The following is a 14,934-nucleotide window of genomic DNA, read 5'->3' on the forward strand; positions in this document are numbered from 1 at the left end:
TTTGGCCTGTCTGATGACTGTCTTTGAATAATTTCTCTTCCACTTCTTTCACTTATTAAACTTTTTTTTCCCCCTTGAACCATAAGGTTGTTTTGGAGTTGTTTTTTTTGGTTTTTTTTTTTTTGGGGGGGGGGGTTTACTCTTCCTCTCCTCTTCCTCTCCTCTTCCTCACCCCACTGAGTGAATGTGTAAAGGTGTTAAGGTGCTTAGCCATCTACCAAGATTAATCCACAACATTTTACAATATGAGGAGTTCAGTTATCCACTTCATTGTTCCATGAAAACTAATCTAGGAGAAGAACCAGACAGATCAGAGACAAGTTAGAACCAAGACATAACGTGATTTTTAACAGCTTAACCTTAAATGCAAATTAAACAATTGGAAGACCTGGGAGACTTGGGTTTAAATAGAATTGACTAACAAAGATGAGACCTAACCATGAAGTTCATTTCATGCTATGTATAAATTAGATCTAACCAAATCATGCTCACACTTGAGAATCCCATGCTTTGAGATGGGACCTCTGTAATCTATCATTATTCTCAGCAGAGAGACCTGGGTTCTTATGTTTCTTGGATCACAAGTGAAATGAGATAGTCCTGCTTTAAGTCCTAGTGGAATAAGGTAACTTTACCTACAAATTATCTGATTACTCAAAAGCATCTTGTTTCAAAATAAAAATGAGTTTGCAGAACTGATTTTAAGGTAGGTAACCAACAATCTCATTCTGCACCTTAAAGTCATAAGAGCTGTTTTTTCTACAAAAACATCTCTTTAAAATGTAGGCTAAAGAAAAGGGGGAAAAAGAATGAAGTACTGCCACAACAGCTGAAATTCAACAAAATACAGTGCAAAAGAATCATCCATTGAACAAGGATGCCAATTTTTATTAAATATGTAAATCTAGTCCACTTTTAGCATTGGCAGAACAAACAATCATTCTTTTCCAGTATCTCCACATTACTTTAAACAGATATGTTTAACTGTGGAATATAAAACTCAAGTATGTTGAGCTAAATCAGCATGATATTTTTAGACTTCTGAAAATATTATTGAACAGACATCACGGGGAAAGCACAGCCAAAATGAAATATTAACATGGTATTACAACTTTACTTTTGAAGGGCAATACTGAACACTTCAATGGTAGGAGTAGTTTCTATGCCTTTTAGTAGTTCTTCATTGTGCATATGAGAAAAACACTAACAGAGAAACTTCTATTTCACTTTGCAATGAAACCAGATCAACTGAACTTTGCAAAAGAAAAAAATAAAACGCAATCAAGAAACTGAATGCTGAAAAATCACTAACAGCATGTTTAAACAGTTGGACAAAGGCCTTAGAAGTGCTTGCATGTGCAATGAGCAAACTAATAATATTTATTTTTGATTCTAAATTGACTAGCATATACTTGAAAACAATATTCAAAAAAGTGACACCAACCCGTGCATAAAACCTATTTAATTTCTAAATGCCAGTGAAGATACATTTCGTTTCTTTATTCAACCAATTATAACAGAATACCTGGTCATCTCTGAATGCTTATAACCATGAAAGTGGGATATACTGTATGACCATCTTGGAAATCCCAAAGTTGAAACCAACAAACCACACCTCAATCTGAAATTAGTTTATAAAATGCTTCATTTTTGATACTCATAAATATGTCACATTAGTTACTATTACTCCACTATTCCCAAGTGTATTAAATTGAGCAGATTAACAGAAAAAGAAATAGAAATTCTTCATATTTAAGATTCTAAGGGAGAAAACTTTGCCACAAAACAGTGACACAGTAGTGAAGTCTTCACGTTAAATGAACAGAACAAAAAAGATTAACCTACAGAGAAAACAAATGATTTTACTTTGATACATTTGAGATACAGTAGCTTCAGCTACGTTTATATAAACTTTAAAGAAAAAAGAAAAACAGAATTAGTTATTCCAACAAGTCATCTGATCCATCAGAAACATAATTTAAATAACACATTATCTGCTTCCTTGCTTTGTGCTCCCTGTATCTCTGGGTGTGCTGGCTGTTACTGTCAATAGGACATCAGCTTCATATTACAACTTTTCACTTCAATACTCTTCCCTCCCTCCAAGCTAAGCATTTCCTGTACCACACTGAAAACCAGATCTACCATAGATAACATACATAAGGCCACAGATTCCACAATGCTGACACTAGCATGAAGATTTGAATCTACAACCAAGTTTCCAGAATTGGGAAACAGAAATACACCATCTTAAATTCAGTTATTTAATATTTTTAAAAATTTCACAACTTTGGGTTACGGTCAAAGCATGACAGAAGACATTTATACCTGGTTGTGCTTCACTAAATGGAGCCCAAAAAGGCCCAGGTCCAGCAAGAGGTCGTTCATTATTCCCTCCGCTGGGATGGCGGTTGTGCTTCCTCCATGTGTGTGGAGAAGTTGGTGGGGATTGCTGTGGTGAAACAACTGGAGATGTGGACTCCTAATAAAACAAAGGAACTTTTAAAGTTTTGTACTGTTTAACTAAATATATAAAAGCCTATTTATAGCCATAATTTCTAGAAACAACCATAATTATAGTTAAAATATACTTGGATAAGGAAAAACCTTAGCACTTATGAAGGAACAGATGTCAGGTACAGCATGAGTAGCACCAGACACATTCATCTAGAAAAAAACAAACAAAAAAACACACAACTGAATCTACCACATTCTTAAGCAGGCATTCTCAGGACAACAGCAGTGCCAAGTTAACTGACTTAGTTTCAAAGGAAACTTATTCAATAAGACTCATTTTCACTTGTGATAGAAGTTACATTTGAACCCAGATCTCAAAAGAAAGTTATTTATTGTACGAGCAATGATCATATCTAACCGACATCAAGTGATTCATAATCCAGATTATCTTCTTTTAAAAAAGAAATAAGAATTAAACACTGAAAAACATGGCAGACATTATTTTTAAATGTGCAAAAATATATTTTTTCCAAATAATTACGCCATTTGTGATATATTTCTTTGTTATACAGGTTAGAAGGTAGTTTTGTCCTAATTTTACAGCTTAAGATTTTCTTTAATACTGTATTGTTCTATCTCACCCCTGAACACACAGAAAAATAGTCATATGTGTATCAGTTCTTATTAGTCATTCAAATTACCAGATAATTCCACATGGAAGGAAATTATGAAAGAAGTAAATTTAACAAAGTGAAGTACTTATAGCAAACTAATTAAAAATTACTTTCTATACTTCTCAAGTTAAATTGGTAGGTAAAAACAAATACAGCAAGAAGGCAAGATTCATCTCAGAATTTCCTGGGAAGCAGAAAGAAAGCTAAAAATCTCAAGATCTATTTCAGCAGTAGACAAAAATATACGTTTGGAACTCTTTTGCCTGATTATATTAAGTGATATAACCTTTATTTACCTTTCCAGTTCACCCACAAGGTACACACTGTAAATATTTTCAACAATATACTAACACACGTGAATACATACGATAACGTAACTCCTATTAGTTTCAAAGACAGCTATCCAAATAAATAAACTGAAAGCCACATAAATATAACCAGGAAATAGCTTCCTAAAAGCTGATAATATGCTATCAAGTACTACAGAGAGATTGACTGTAGGTTTCCACATGATTCCCAAAACCTGATTTACTTTGCCAAATTTTCAAAGGCCATTTGTCTTATAACAACAACATTGCATCTATAAACGTCTAAAAGTCAATGTGCTATAAAACTAGCTTTTCTCCAAGCAAGGTATATACTAAAACTACACACATTTAACACAGTTTAAAGATCATGATGACAGGCTAGTTTCTAACATGTTGATGTAACCTCTCTCCCATTTCTTTTCCTCCGATTTCTGTCTTCCCTAGGATAGGTGGCCAGCATGGCTGATCCTGCAATTGAGTATTTCCTGAAAATCAGGACCACTGAGTCAGATTTCTTTAATTAAAGCTCTTAGGCCACATCATTTCCAGTATTTCACTGAAAGTATTTAAATCGATGCCCACATATATTTGCAAACAGTGTTACCAAGTGACTGAGAGAAGCTGAGCAACAGTTCAGTAGGTTCCTGGAGAGCCATGATTATGCATCATTGATGATAATGCCAAGCTTATTCTTTCCATTGGTACAGAAGCCATTTTTAAATCAAAAAAGATTTGACATACATTTGAATTTTTAGACTAAAGAGCATGAGTAAACCTAGGGACTGCTATGCTTGTCCCTAGACATTTTTCATTTGCTCTGGCATTTTTATTCCAGAAAGTTAGACAGTCCAAAAAGACACAGAAGAAACACCAAAGCAGACAAATGCATAATAACCTACATAAAGAAAACCCACTCACTACTTCTACTAACTAGATGTGAACACCTACTTCAGACACACCACCCTCGTGAAGCAGCCTTGCCCTAAGGAACGTGACAGCTGTCACTATTCAGCCATAATGCTTAAGCTATCGTAAATATGATCTTCAGCTTATTCTTCTAAACCTTTGCTTTCCATGCAATTCTGTAGAGTAGCTAATGAAGATAAACAGATCACAAGGAGTAAGAGAAGCATAATGGTTAACCTTGTTCTCAATGTTCCAGTCAACATCAGAATTATAAACATCTACAGATTTTCCACAATTAATATGGAGCTTCAGCTCATGGACTTCAAAACTATTAAACAGAAGAAAATACGCAAATATATCTGATGTCAAAAAGCTTCTGGAAGGACTTGCCATATCTTCAGCTTCATTATGAGACATTTCCAAAACATGTTCAACCCATTTAACACGTTACATCTAGAACATAGGAAGTTCCACACAAACATGCGCAAGAACTTCTTTACGGTGAGGGTGACGGAGCACTGGAACAGGCTGCCCAGGGGGCTTGCGGAGTCTCCTTCTCTGGAGATATTCAAGACCCGCCTGGATGCCTACCTCTGTGACCTGGTGTAAGGAAACTGCTTTGGCAGAGGGGTTGGACTCAATGATCTCTGGAGGTCCCTTCCAACCCCTACAATTCTGTAATTACTATGGCAACATCTTATCCCTGTGCAATCCCAGCCCCCCCCAAACACCACTCCTTGCAATCATTGAGCTAGCCTAATAGAAGCCTAAGGCATCTGAACACTTTTAAAATATCTATTTTAATTATATAATTATTATATGTATAAATGACTTAGCCAAAATACTGATGGTTTGATGCAAGAGTGAAGAAGGAAAATGCAGGCCAGGAAAGACTGAGAAGGTAGAACCACAAGAACCATCAACTCAGATGAAATGGTAGTCATGGAAAAAATATGTACTGAAATGAACTACATACAGGTTAATTCACTCATTTTTTTATGTGTGTGTGTGTGTGTACTACTAGGTACATACATGCCTTTGCAGTTGATACAAATTAGCACTTTAATACACTTGTGCCTAAGAAAATGCAGCTTGCTGTACAAAATTTCTGCTTTGATACTGCACCAGACTTCCAGCTTTAGTAAACAGGCTTCTTTAGAACAACCTCCTTTCCTCAAATGTAGTACAAAGTCAAACTCTCAAAATGTGCAGTTTATGAGAGCATACGCTGCAGTTGAGAAGATGGTACACTCATTCTCATCCATCCAATCTATTAGTAAAGGAAAACTAATCTTAAAAGCCTGAAATATCCATGACTAAACTTTCTTAATACCATTATGATACAGTACCTACCTGGAGCACTCTTCCAAATCCTAACATGTATCAATTGCAACAGATGTGTAACTCAGGACACTGATAACTCAGTGGCTCAATTTCATTATGCTTAACAGAAGTTACCCACCTAATCTCTTCGGTAACTTCAGCAATTTTACCCATCTGCATACTGTAGTCGATGTCAATCTTTATTAAATTAGCCAATATTAAATTAGCCAATATTAAAATCCTATTTTGATAAACTGTTTTAACACTTTCATAGCAATTCCATTAAAACATTTAAAACAACATTTAATTTCTATCCAAACAAAACTTAATAAAATCAATAGTAATTATAACATTTTGCTTTCTAGTATTTTATTAATTGCTACATTATAGCAGGAAAGAGATAAGAGATGCAAATAAAACAAGTTGATATAAATAGTTAACCAACATCTTAACATTAAATCAAACCAATAACAACATTCTTAATAACTAATTATTAAAAAAAAGTTACAGTTAACAAGCAAAGATCAAGTAATTCATCTTAAAAAAATTAAAAATTACGTTAAAATAAATGTAACCCAAGTTGTTAAAAAAAACAAACAAACATGATTTTTGTTAAACTAGAATTACTAAACACTATGAAAGACTTGAACTTGGACCTTTTCGGAATGATGAGCAGTAACTAAAAGCAAGGTGCTAATCAAAAAAAGGTGTTATAATATATGGTTCCAAAAGAAGAACTGTGGTGAATGTAAGTCAAACTGGTGTAAAGCAACACAATACTGTACTAAACCAACACTGGAGTGATCTCAGCCTCAAAAGGAAATTGCAAGCATACACGAGTCAAAAGGGATTATAAACCTTTTCCTGGATCTCACACCTCAGGCCAGAAGAAAGCCTCCTAAGGAGAATTCCAGAGACAATGAAGCCAGACATGGTATCCGAAGGGTAGCTCTAAGGGTGCTGTGGTCCAGGTCCTGACACCACACAGCCTGCATAAGAGTCAGGGAACAGATCCATTATGAAGAAAGATTATGCTAGAGATGGTAATCGCATTGCAGAACCCATGATTTTGTAATCAACTAGTACTCATATGGAAGAATAAAATAGTTCAAGATTCCATGTGAACTTCTCTACGAGAAGCGCTATACATTTTTTAGATTGGAATGTGTGGTTCAGCCAACTGAAAACTTGTTGGACCTCAAAAGTCTGAAAAGTTTTAGTTTTGAAGAAGGCAACTAAAAACCCAGAGATACATGGAGGAGATAAATCACAGCACCAGAAATTTTACTCAAGTTTCTTCAAAATTTTTGAGACAAAGAATTGTGCTGAATTTATCCTGGACATCGGTATACTTTGTTGTGGTGCCATACAAGATAATTCCAACAATCTGGTGTTTAATACAAGAATCTAAGTCGCAAAAGAAATGGCTGCAGAATGAAACACATTAGCGTGAGAACCATATGACTGAAGTGAATTTTCTAATAGGGCTGCTGAAAGACTGTTCTGGGGAGTGACCTAACTTGATAACACAGGTAAATGCTTATACCCACTAAGTAGTATACTAATGAATTTTGACAGGAAATGTGAAGAAGGCATTATAAGAATAGACTATTTTGAGGACAGAGGTAACTACACTTTCAAAATTTCAAGCACGAAACAGTTTCTTAAAGAGCAGAAATTAATAGTGAATAATGAGAAGCAATCAATTGAAAGTAGAAGACTGGATGCATAGCTCAACTGTCAGACCGCTATTATGTCAAATATGACAGATCTGCTTTTTCTACAGCTGCAAAGATGTATGAGGTGAGAAACTCATCAGATGTAGGAAGTAATTTATGAAATAATACTTAATACTGGTGAGATCTCATTTGAAAATATAACTCTAAGTTTGGTCAGGCAATTTCAGTGAGAATAAATTCAAACTGAATTAATGGAAAAGAAGGATTACAAGGATTACTGTGAACTATCATGTTAAACAAAACAGATCTCAGATTTTGTCAAGCAAAATGAATCTAGGGGGGAATACAATGGTTTTCTAATAAATACTGGTGGTGTTCTGAAGGAAACATTAAAGACAAAGTTGTTAAAATAGCAAGTAATAACTGACCTGAGGAGAGTTAAGTGGGAATTCTGAACTCCCACTTAATATTAATTCCACCATATTGCCATTAAGAAGTAGGAACAGTTTTCCCCAACAATGCCAGTGTGGATGAAATGTCCATTTTACAGAAGAATCCTGACTGTTTTTTAAAAAGTAATTATCTATTAGAATTGCACATGACAACAGAGGAACAGTGATTTTCTAGACAAGGAATCACATAACATTTAACCTGAACTTCAGTATATTTCAGTGTGGTGCCACAAGAGAGAATTCCAACAACTGGGATACTAATACATAAATCTAAGTTGCAAAATAACAACTCAGTGATAAAAAAGTTTTTTTCCAGCTTTATGTTCCCAAGCAATTTATTTAATACCGTATATTCTTACCTAGAATTACCTGTCGAATCTACTAGACAAAATTTAAGAGAAATGCTCTATTGGCAAACCTTAGAAAAATATCACAGAACTTCCCACGTAGTTACAAATGTTGAAGTCATCCAGTATTCTGAGCCGCACTGATGTAGCAATAGTTCAGCACAATCTGGCTTTTTAAGTGTTATGCTTAATGCACATATAAGGAAGATGCATACCTTCAGCTTTACATTTTATTTTCATCTGGACACAGCAATGTCTTACCTTATAGCATTTGCAACATATAGTTTTTAGCTGCTAGAGCCACTACCAATTCAATCTAGTTCCTGATCTTCCTGAAAAAGGCTGTAAACTAAGTAAGAGTATCCTAAAGTGGTATCAGTATCTGGATCACGTTTAAAGACACCATAAAATTACCTGCTTGTTGATTTTAACAACAAAATGCAAAGCATGCAAAGGTAGCATCTAACAGACGGATACTGAGAGCATTTAGTCATAGGTAAACTAGTTTCAGAAGAAGGAAGCAGCAGAATTGTTTCAATTAGGGAGTATTTCCTATGAGATGGCTTTCAGAACATTTATCACTCCTTTAAAAATGTTCAAGAAGCATCAACAGGTCCTAAACTTACTAGGCTTTAAAAAAAACAAAAATGCACAAGAACTCAGCAGAATCCAGTTTCACAAGGTTGGCCTAATTTAAAAGCTTAGTAGTATAGCTGCCATTACCCACATAGAATAATTATGTATACAGTCCATGACTAACATAAGCATGTGAACAAAACCGCTCATACAGATGTCACAGTGACAGCAGAAGCTTTGATCTGCTTACTGTCTATTTGGAAACAAGAAATTACACCAGTAGAAAAACCTATTTCCTCCCAGTGTTTTATGTCCAGTAAGGCGTGCAGTCAACACACCCTCTAGTTAGTACAGGTTTCTTCCATTAGTTGTCTTTACTCTTAAAATCAGTTCAGCAGCTTCCATGACAGTTTAGTGTGACTTCTGTCATCTACTATTCATGCCAACAATATTAGAGAAGATACAAACTTCTGGCTAATGCTCCATTTACATAACACCACTATAAACTAAAAAACTCACCACAGAAATAGCAACAGAAAAAACAATGTTCCTGCATTTGCCCTGTGCTTGTAAAAGAAACCTCATTTGTAGTTCCTGTCTGGAAACAACTTCGCTGTATCTGAGCGAAGCTCCAAATAATGCATTGATAATAATAACACTGTCAAAATAATGCATCAGTAGAGAAATTCTTTGACTTTTCAGCTCACAACACCCTAGGTGAAAAATATAGGCTACTTGCAATTATGAAACATTAATCTGTGTGACATTTCACAATATAGGAAATGGAGCATGAATGTAACCATCATTCAAAGATCAGGGCCAAGTCAGCACACAATTTGACATAAATATTTTGGTCAGAAATCAAAGCACTTTGAAGCAGCACATGTATTGCTAAAGCCAATATATAGCTTAAGAAAAAAAATGAAATTAGATTTCAGAGTCAATACTAGAGGATCTAATAGCTAAGTGACAAGCTCTATAAGTGAAGTATACCATCTCAAGACACTTAAATTCCTCCAAAAAGAAAAGTGGCCTCTAGGAAAATGACTTGCTGTAATTTACTTCTCAAACTTCAGCAACTTCAATCTTGAAAAAGATGGCATGTAACATTGGCTGGATCTCCTTTATATATTACAAATCTAAGCATTATCTGCAGGCAAAGACAACTTGATCAGCACTTTCTAGGAAAAAAGTCCTCTAGTCATTTGTTAATCTTCTGGGGGTAAAAAGCAAAAAACAAAACAAACAGAAAACAACACGCAAACAATTAGTATTTATATGGTTAAGTGAGAAACCTGGGGGGGGGGGGGGGGTACCAGTCCAATTTTCAGTCAAAGGGGATTCAAATCCTCTGTACCACTCTTAACATAATGACTCAAAATAAATGTTAGATCAAGATGAGACATCTTTGTTATATATATAGATTTGTTATACAGTCAGAAATGTAAGAACCAATAACAGAAGATGCAGTTTTATAATTGGGTACACAAATCAGACAGTACTTCCCTGATGTTCTGAACCATGAATACAACTTAAAACTGCTCCAGAACAACTCTATTGTAAGCTGCATTTACTTCAAGAGACTATTTTCTGGGATAGATCTCTCAAAGCACTTTACACAGGGTTTCTTTACTTTGACAATACCTTGCACAGAGATACCAGGCTGCTTACACAAGTCAAGGCAGCAAACTGAAATTTGGATCCTTATATAGCTTTGTAAATACGTGGCCTCGTTTGTCAGAGCTTGGAAATCTCAAACACTACACTATGCTGCTTTGATGTTACACCAGGACAGATTCCTGTATTAAATTTCAGTCATTCGCTAAAACTCAAAAATGGATAGAAGCATACAAGTATTACTACAATCAACCTAAAATCCCATCATCGGATAAATGGATCATGGACCTCTCTGGAACTGTATTTCAAACACACCTCCCCAAAGCCAAACATAAACAACTATCTTCAGATCTACTGTAAGAGCAGATTCATTACTGTCTCCATTTCCAGTTTGGAAGTTAGTGATAACCACTGACTATGGATGATCTCTGCCAATTTATGTTTTGGTTTTTAACTGGGGAAGCCTGGACTATTCCAAAGTGATTAATAAACTTTTATAAGTGAATTCTTTGACTCCTATATATACATACACAAATATATATAGGAGAATATAAGAAAAAATTCGAAGTTCCTGAATTCTCAACAAAATTAGCCCAGGAAAGACCATACCACAGAGGAAAAAAAAACAAAACAGGGCATTCAACAGCTGTACACAGATTAAAAAAAAAACAAAAAAACACCCAGCAAAACACTGTATTCAAATGTAGCATTCTTACTTTGGTAAAAAAAAAAGGACTGTCACAAACGATTTCCCCAAAGAAAGAGAACATAAAGAGTAAAGAAAGAACTGTGAGAAAGCACAAAGCCGTAAACCTGTACAGTTTTCTTATATTCAGATACCCTGAAGATGAGAGAATCAGTGAGCAAAAGGAAATCAATTTTCTCATCATTATAATACAGTGAAAAACTACACAAAAACTTTTGTGCATCTGTTATTTCTGGCTCTCACCTTCTCTAATTAACAATAAAAATCCTGAATAACAGCACATAAGGCAGAGAGAAGTCACTGTGAGATTTTTCTAAATAAAGTATTTCAGGTTTAAAGGTATGACAGCCTAGACTAGACATCCAGTCTTCCATGGCATTCAGTAACACTGTTGTGAAGACCAGGAAGCTGATGTGAACTCTGATAAACTAGGCAACAGTATCATAATGATTACAAATTGATAGTTATCGTATCCTACACATTTCTTCTTTTTTTCCGTCTCAATTATCATCAATATTTCAAACATATAACAACGCATTAAAAAAATACTTCCTACACAGGAATATTATAGAAGTGCATGTAGTATTTATATATATAAAAAGCATAGAATGCGCATGTATATATTTTTATTTTTAAAGAAACTACATTGAAAGTAACAGAACTATCAGACTGATGCCTATGAAGCAAATTAGTGGTTAAGAGTCCCATTTAATCTTTTAAGTTAATTTACCTGTTGATCAGTTGATGTACGTTGCTGAACTGCATCATGGCTCACAGAGCCTTTTTTTACTTGTATCCTGCCAGGTGGAGGAGGAATCACACCTGAATAAGAAGCTGGGTTATCAGCATCTGAAGAATACAAGGCCGTGTGTCTTGATTCTTGTTCATTCTTTGACACAACAAATCTGGGAAGCGGGAGGTCCTTCACTGTTTAAAAAAAAAGAAAAGAGACAGCCATTTACTATATAGAACTGGGAACTTTAAAACTAAAATATGCACTTTATTTTATAGCTGAGACTTCATACGTGCCTCAATTACTTTGATACCAAGACGGCTGTTATCACCAACTTCCTTTAGTCAGAAAACAGCAAATGCCCTTTCTGCATCACAATTCTGCTATGCAAGTTCTAATGCAAGACTTCACATAGCTCCATAAACTTAATACTTCTCACTACAAACCTGCACTAAATGCAGTAGCAATCACACAGTCTAGATTCAGCTCTTACCTGAGTGATACCAACATTCACTACTGAAGTCTGATTTGCAATAAATGTTTTCAGAAATTGCCACTTCTAGATATTTATCATTTATATATATAAAATTAGATTGTTTTCATTAAAGAATGGTTCATCAGCAAAACAAATGAAGTCCAGCAGCGTTCACTATCATCTTTAGTGAACTGCTGTCACAATTGTATTTATAATAAACAACATAATCTAGCCTGATTAAAAAGATGGCAAATACAGCTTGAACATGTGTGCGTATACCTTCCTATAAGAAGCTAAACTAGTTGTTTTAATGGGATACAACTGGGAATATTCTACTATCTTTTTTTTAAATGAACACCTAATCTACAAAAACTTTCTATCAAAAAAACCGAACAGACCCAACAACCAGAAGGTCCTTAGCTTTATGGTTTACATCAGTACAAATGTTCTATTTCCCACTGCAAGGCCTATACCATTTTTCTGAATCTCAACCAGATTTCTCACTAGTCCATCGTGAATCAAAATAAACTGAATTTGCCACACAGGTGACTCATCTTTGCTGCATTGGCAAAGCAATTTACAGCATGGGTCAAATTCAGTTCCTCCCACTGCTGTACATAGACTACATAGAAGACTAGAACTTCTGATAGAAGGGAATTCTATTTTGAGTCTTCTGGTTGCTCCAACATGAGGCTTTGGCATGAGGTATTTACTACTATCTCACAAAACAACATCCAAAGCTCATCAGGAACAGAAAATACATCATCATCATCTTTAAAAACAAGACTAGATAATGCAGATTTACTGTACTACTAAACTTTTATATGGCAAGTGAAAAAAATGCCATTTTTTACTTCTTTTCTGACTTTTCCCCATAACAGCAGAAAATCACATTTTAACATTAGTTATAATTCAGAAATCCTTGAATTATAAATGCTACAGTAGTTATTAATGGAAATATGATCTTAGATTAGAAAAAATTATAAAAGTTCACTGTATTTCTCAAGACCACATCTTTTAAATATTTTCTTCCACCAAAACCAGCATCCTATACTTAGAAAACAAATATTACTTCGGAACAGATACTGCTCATTAAGGTCTCAATTTTTAGCTTACTGGAAGGAAAATTTGCTGGGATAGCAAAAAAAACCAAACAAACAAACAAAAAAAAACCAAAACAAACACACCAAGCAGCCAGACTTAGAAGCTTGTAGTATAATAATTAAAGCCAGTATTTTTTGTCAACTACAGCTGTGTAATCATAAAAGCACTTGGTTAATTGAAAATCAACTGGATAATAATTATGTTGAATGGACTTAGAACCCCAAATTTGACTCTAGTCTTCACTCAGCAATCCACATAAAACCAGCCTCCTGCCTGCTAAAGAGAAACACAGAGAACCAAAGAGCAAAAGGAAAGAGAAGGGGAGAGTAAACTTAGAATAGTGAAAAATATTTAAGACAATCACTGAATAAAAAATATGCATAGTATACAGAGATAAAAAGTAGACGTCTTAAAGTAAAATCTTTAAATATTTCACTTTGAAGAGAAAAAGAGCATAAAGGATGGCTCTAACAATTCCTCTTCAAGCCTTCCTGCAGAAGGACTGTGGATAGAACCCTGCTGACCAGACTCCTGAACCATAATTCTCAAAGGAAGATAACCCATGCTCAGAATCATTACGAGTCTTTCAGCCTGCTGTATCTTAGCTATTTAGTAGCCACAGCAAGGTCTTTTGAACTACTCTAGGAGCAAGGACTTCACAGAGAAGACTAGAACCACTGCAACCAAGGCAACAGACAACCAAAGCTAAAAACAGCTATGGTAAAAATAAATGTTCTGTCGATTATACTTGTCGTATTTAGTAGGTTTGGAACAAGCGACAGAAATTTCTTCTACAAGTCTAGAAACTATTACAAGTATTTCTAGCTCTGCAATAAATCAAGGAAACATATTCCATCACACAAATTTCAATTTTCATATTTGGGAATTAATTCTGTATTTTCATTTTGATTCCTTCCTTCAAATTTCTTCTGATATAACCCAAGCTTTTTTTTTTTTTTTTGTATAAAAAAATTCAGTTAAGGTAGCTTACATAAAAATAAATCAAGCACTGAAATAAGTTACATACAGAGATTAAAGTATTTGCCTTCTTTCATGGGCATTTGATGAGAAATCCCACCATTGCTTATCAAGTCTCAGTTTCATCAGATATTAAGAACTGAAGGTCCCTTTCTTTTCCAGCTCACTGATTCTAGGGCATTCTGCTACAGTTTGCCAAAGCCTTTGATCTTTGGAACATTCAGCTCCAGAACTAGCGAAACAATTTATAAACATGGTGGTTTATGAGTAGAAAGGAACTTCAATACTAGCAAAGTGTTGAATAAAATCACGCACATTTCCAAAAAGTTACAAAAAACCATGAAAGTAGTATAAACTGTTTGTAGAAGCCTATAACAAACATAACTGTAAAGCACATGACAATTCTTTACTCTTTATAGGACTGAAGAATTTGACAAAGCTATTAGATTGTTTTTACTGTATTCTCCTTACTTACATGGCTTAATCTATATTCTTCAGAATAAAAGAAAGCCTAGGAGCTTTTAATAATATCAGCAGACAAACTCTACTACAACATGAATTCTGGAGTAAAATCTACTACAGTATTCATCCAAATTCAA

At 34.7% G+C, this 14,934-nt stretch overlaps 1 protein-coding gene across 9 annotated transcripts in view; it reads right to left on the reverse strand.

Moving 5' to 3' along the window:
- The window catches only part of REPS1 (RALBP1 associated Eps domain containing 1), a 65,044-nt gene that overhangs the window by 30,906 nt on the left and 19,204 nt on the right, over positions 1 to 14,934 (reverse strand). For all 9 annotated transcript variants that reach the window (XR_011903094.1, XR_011903093.1, XM_072332143.1 and 6 more), the window contains exons 3-4: positions 11,776 to 11,972; positions 2,329 to 2,482 (exon numbers count right to left, since the gene is read on the reverse strand). Coding sequence is in view for 7 of the 9 variants with exons in the window: in XM_072332143.1 (XP_072188244.1) it covers positions 2,329 to 2,482; positions 11,776 to 11,972 (351 nt within the window). In the remaining 2 variants the exon portion in view is untranslated. The remainder of the gene's footprint in view (positions 1 to 2,328; positions 2,483 to 11,775; positions 11,973 to 14,934) is intronic.

Source organism: Excalfactoria chinensis, chromosome 3, assembly GCF_039878825.1.
Source record: "Excalfactoria chinensis isolate bCotChi1 chromosome 3, bCotChi1.hap2, whole genome shotgun sequence".
Taxonomy (NCBI): Eukaryota; Metazoa; Chordata; class Aves; order Galliformes; family Phasianidae; genus Excalfactoria; species Excalfactoria chinensis.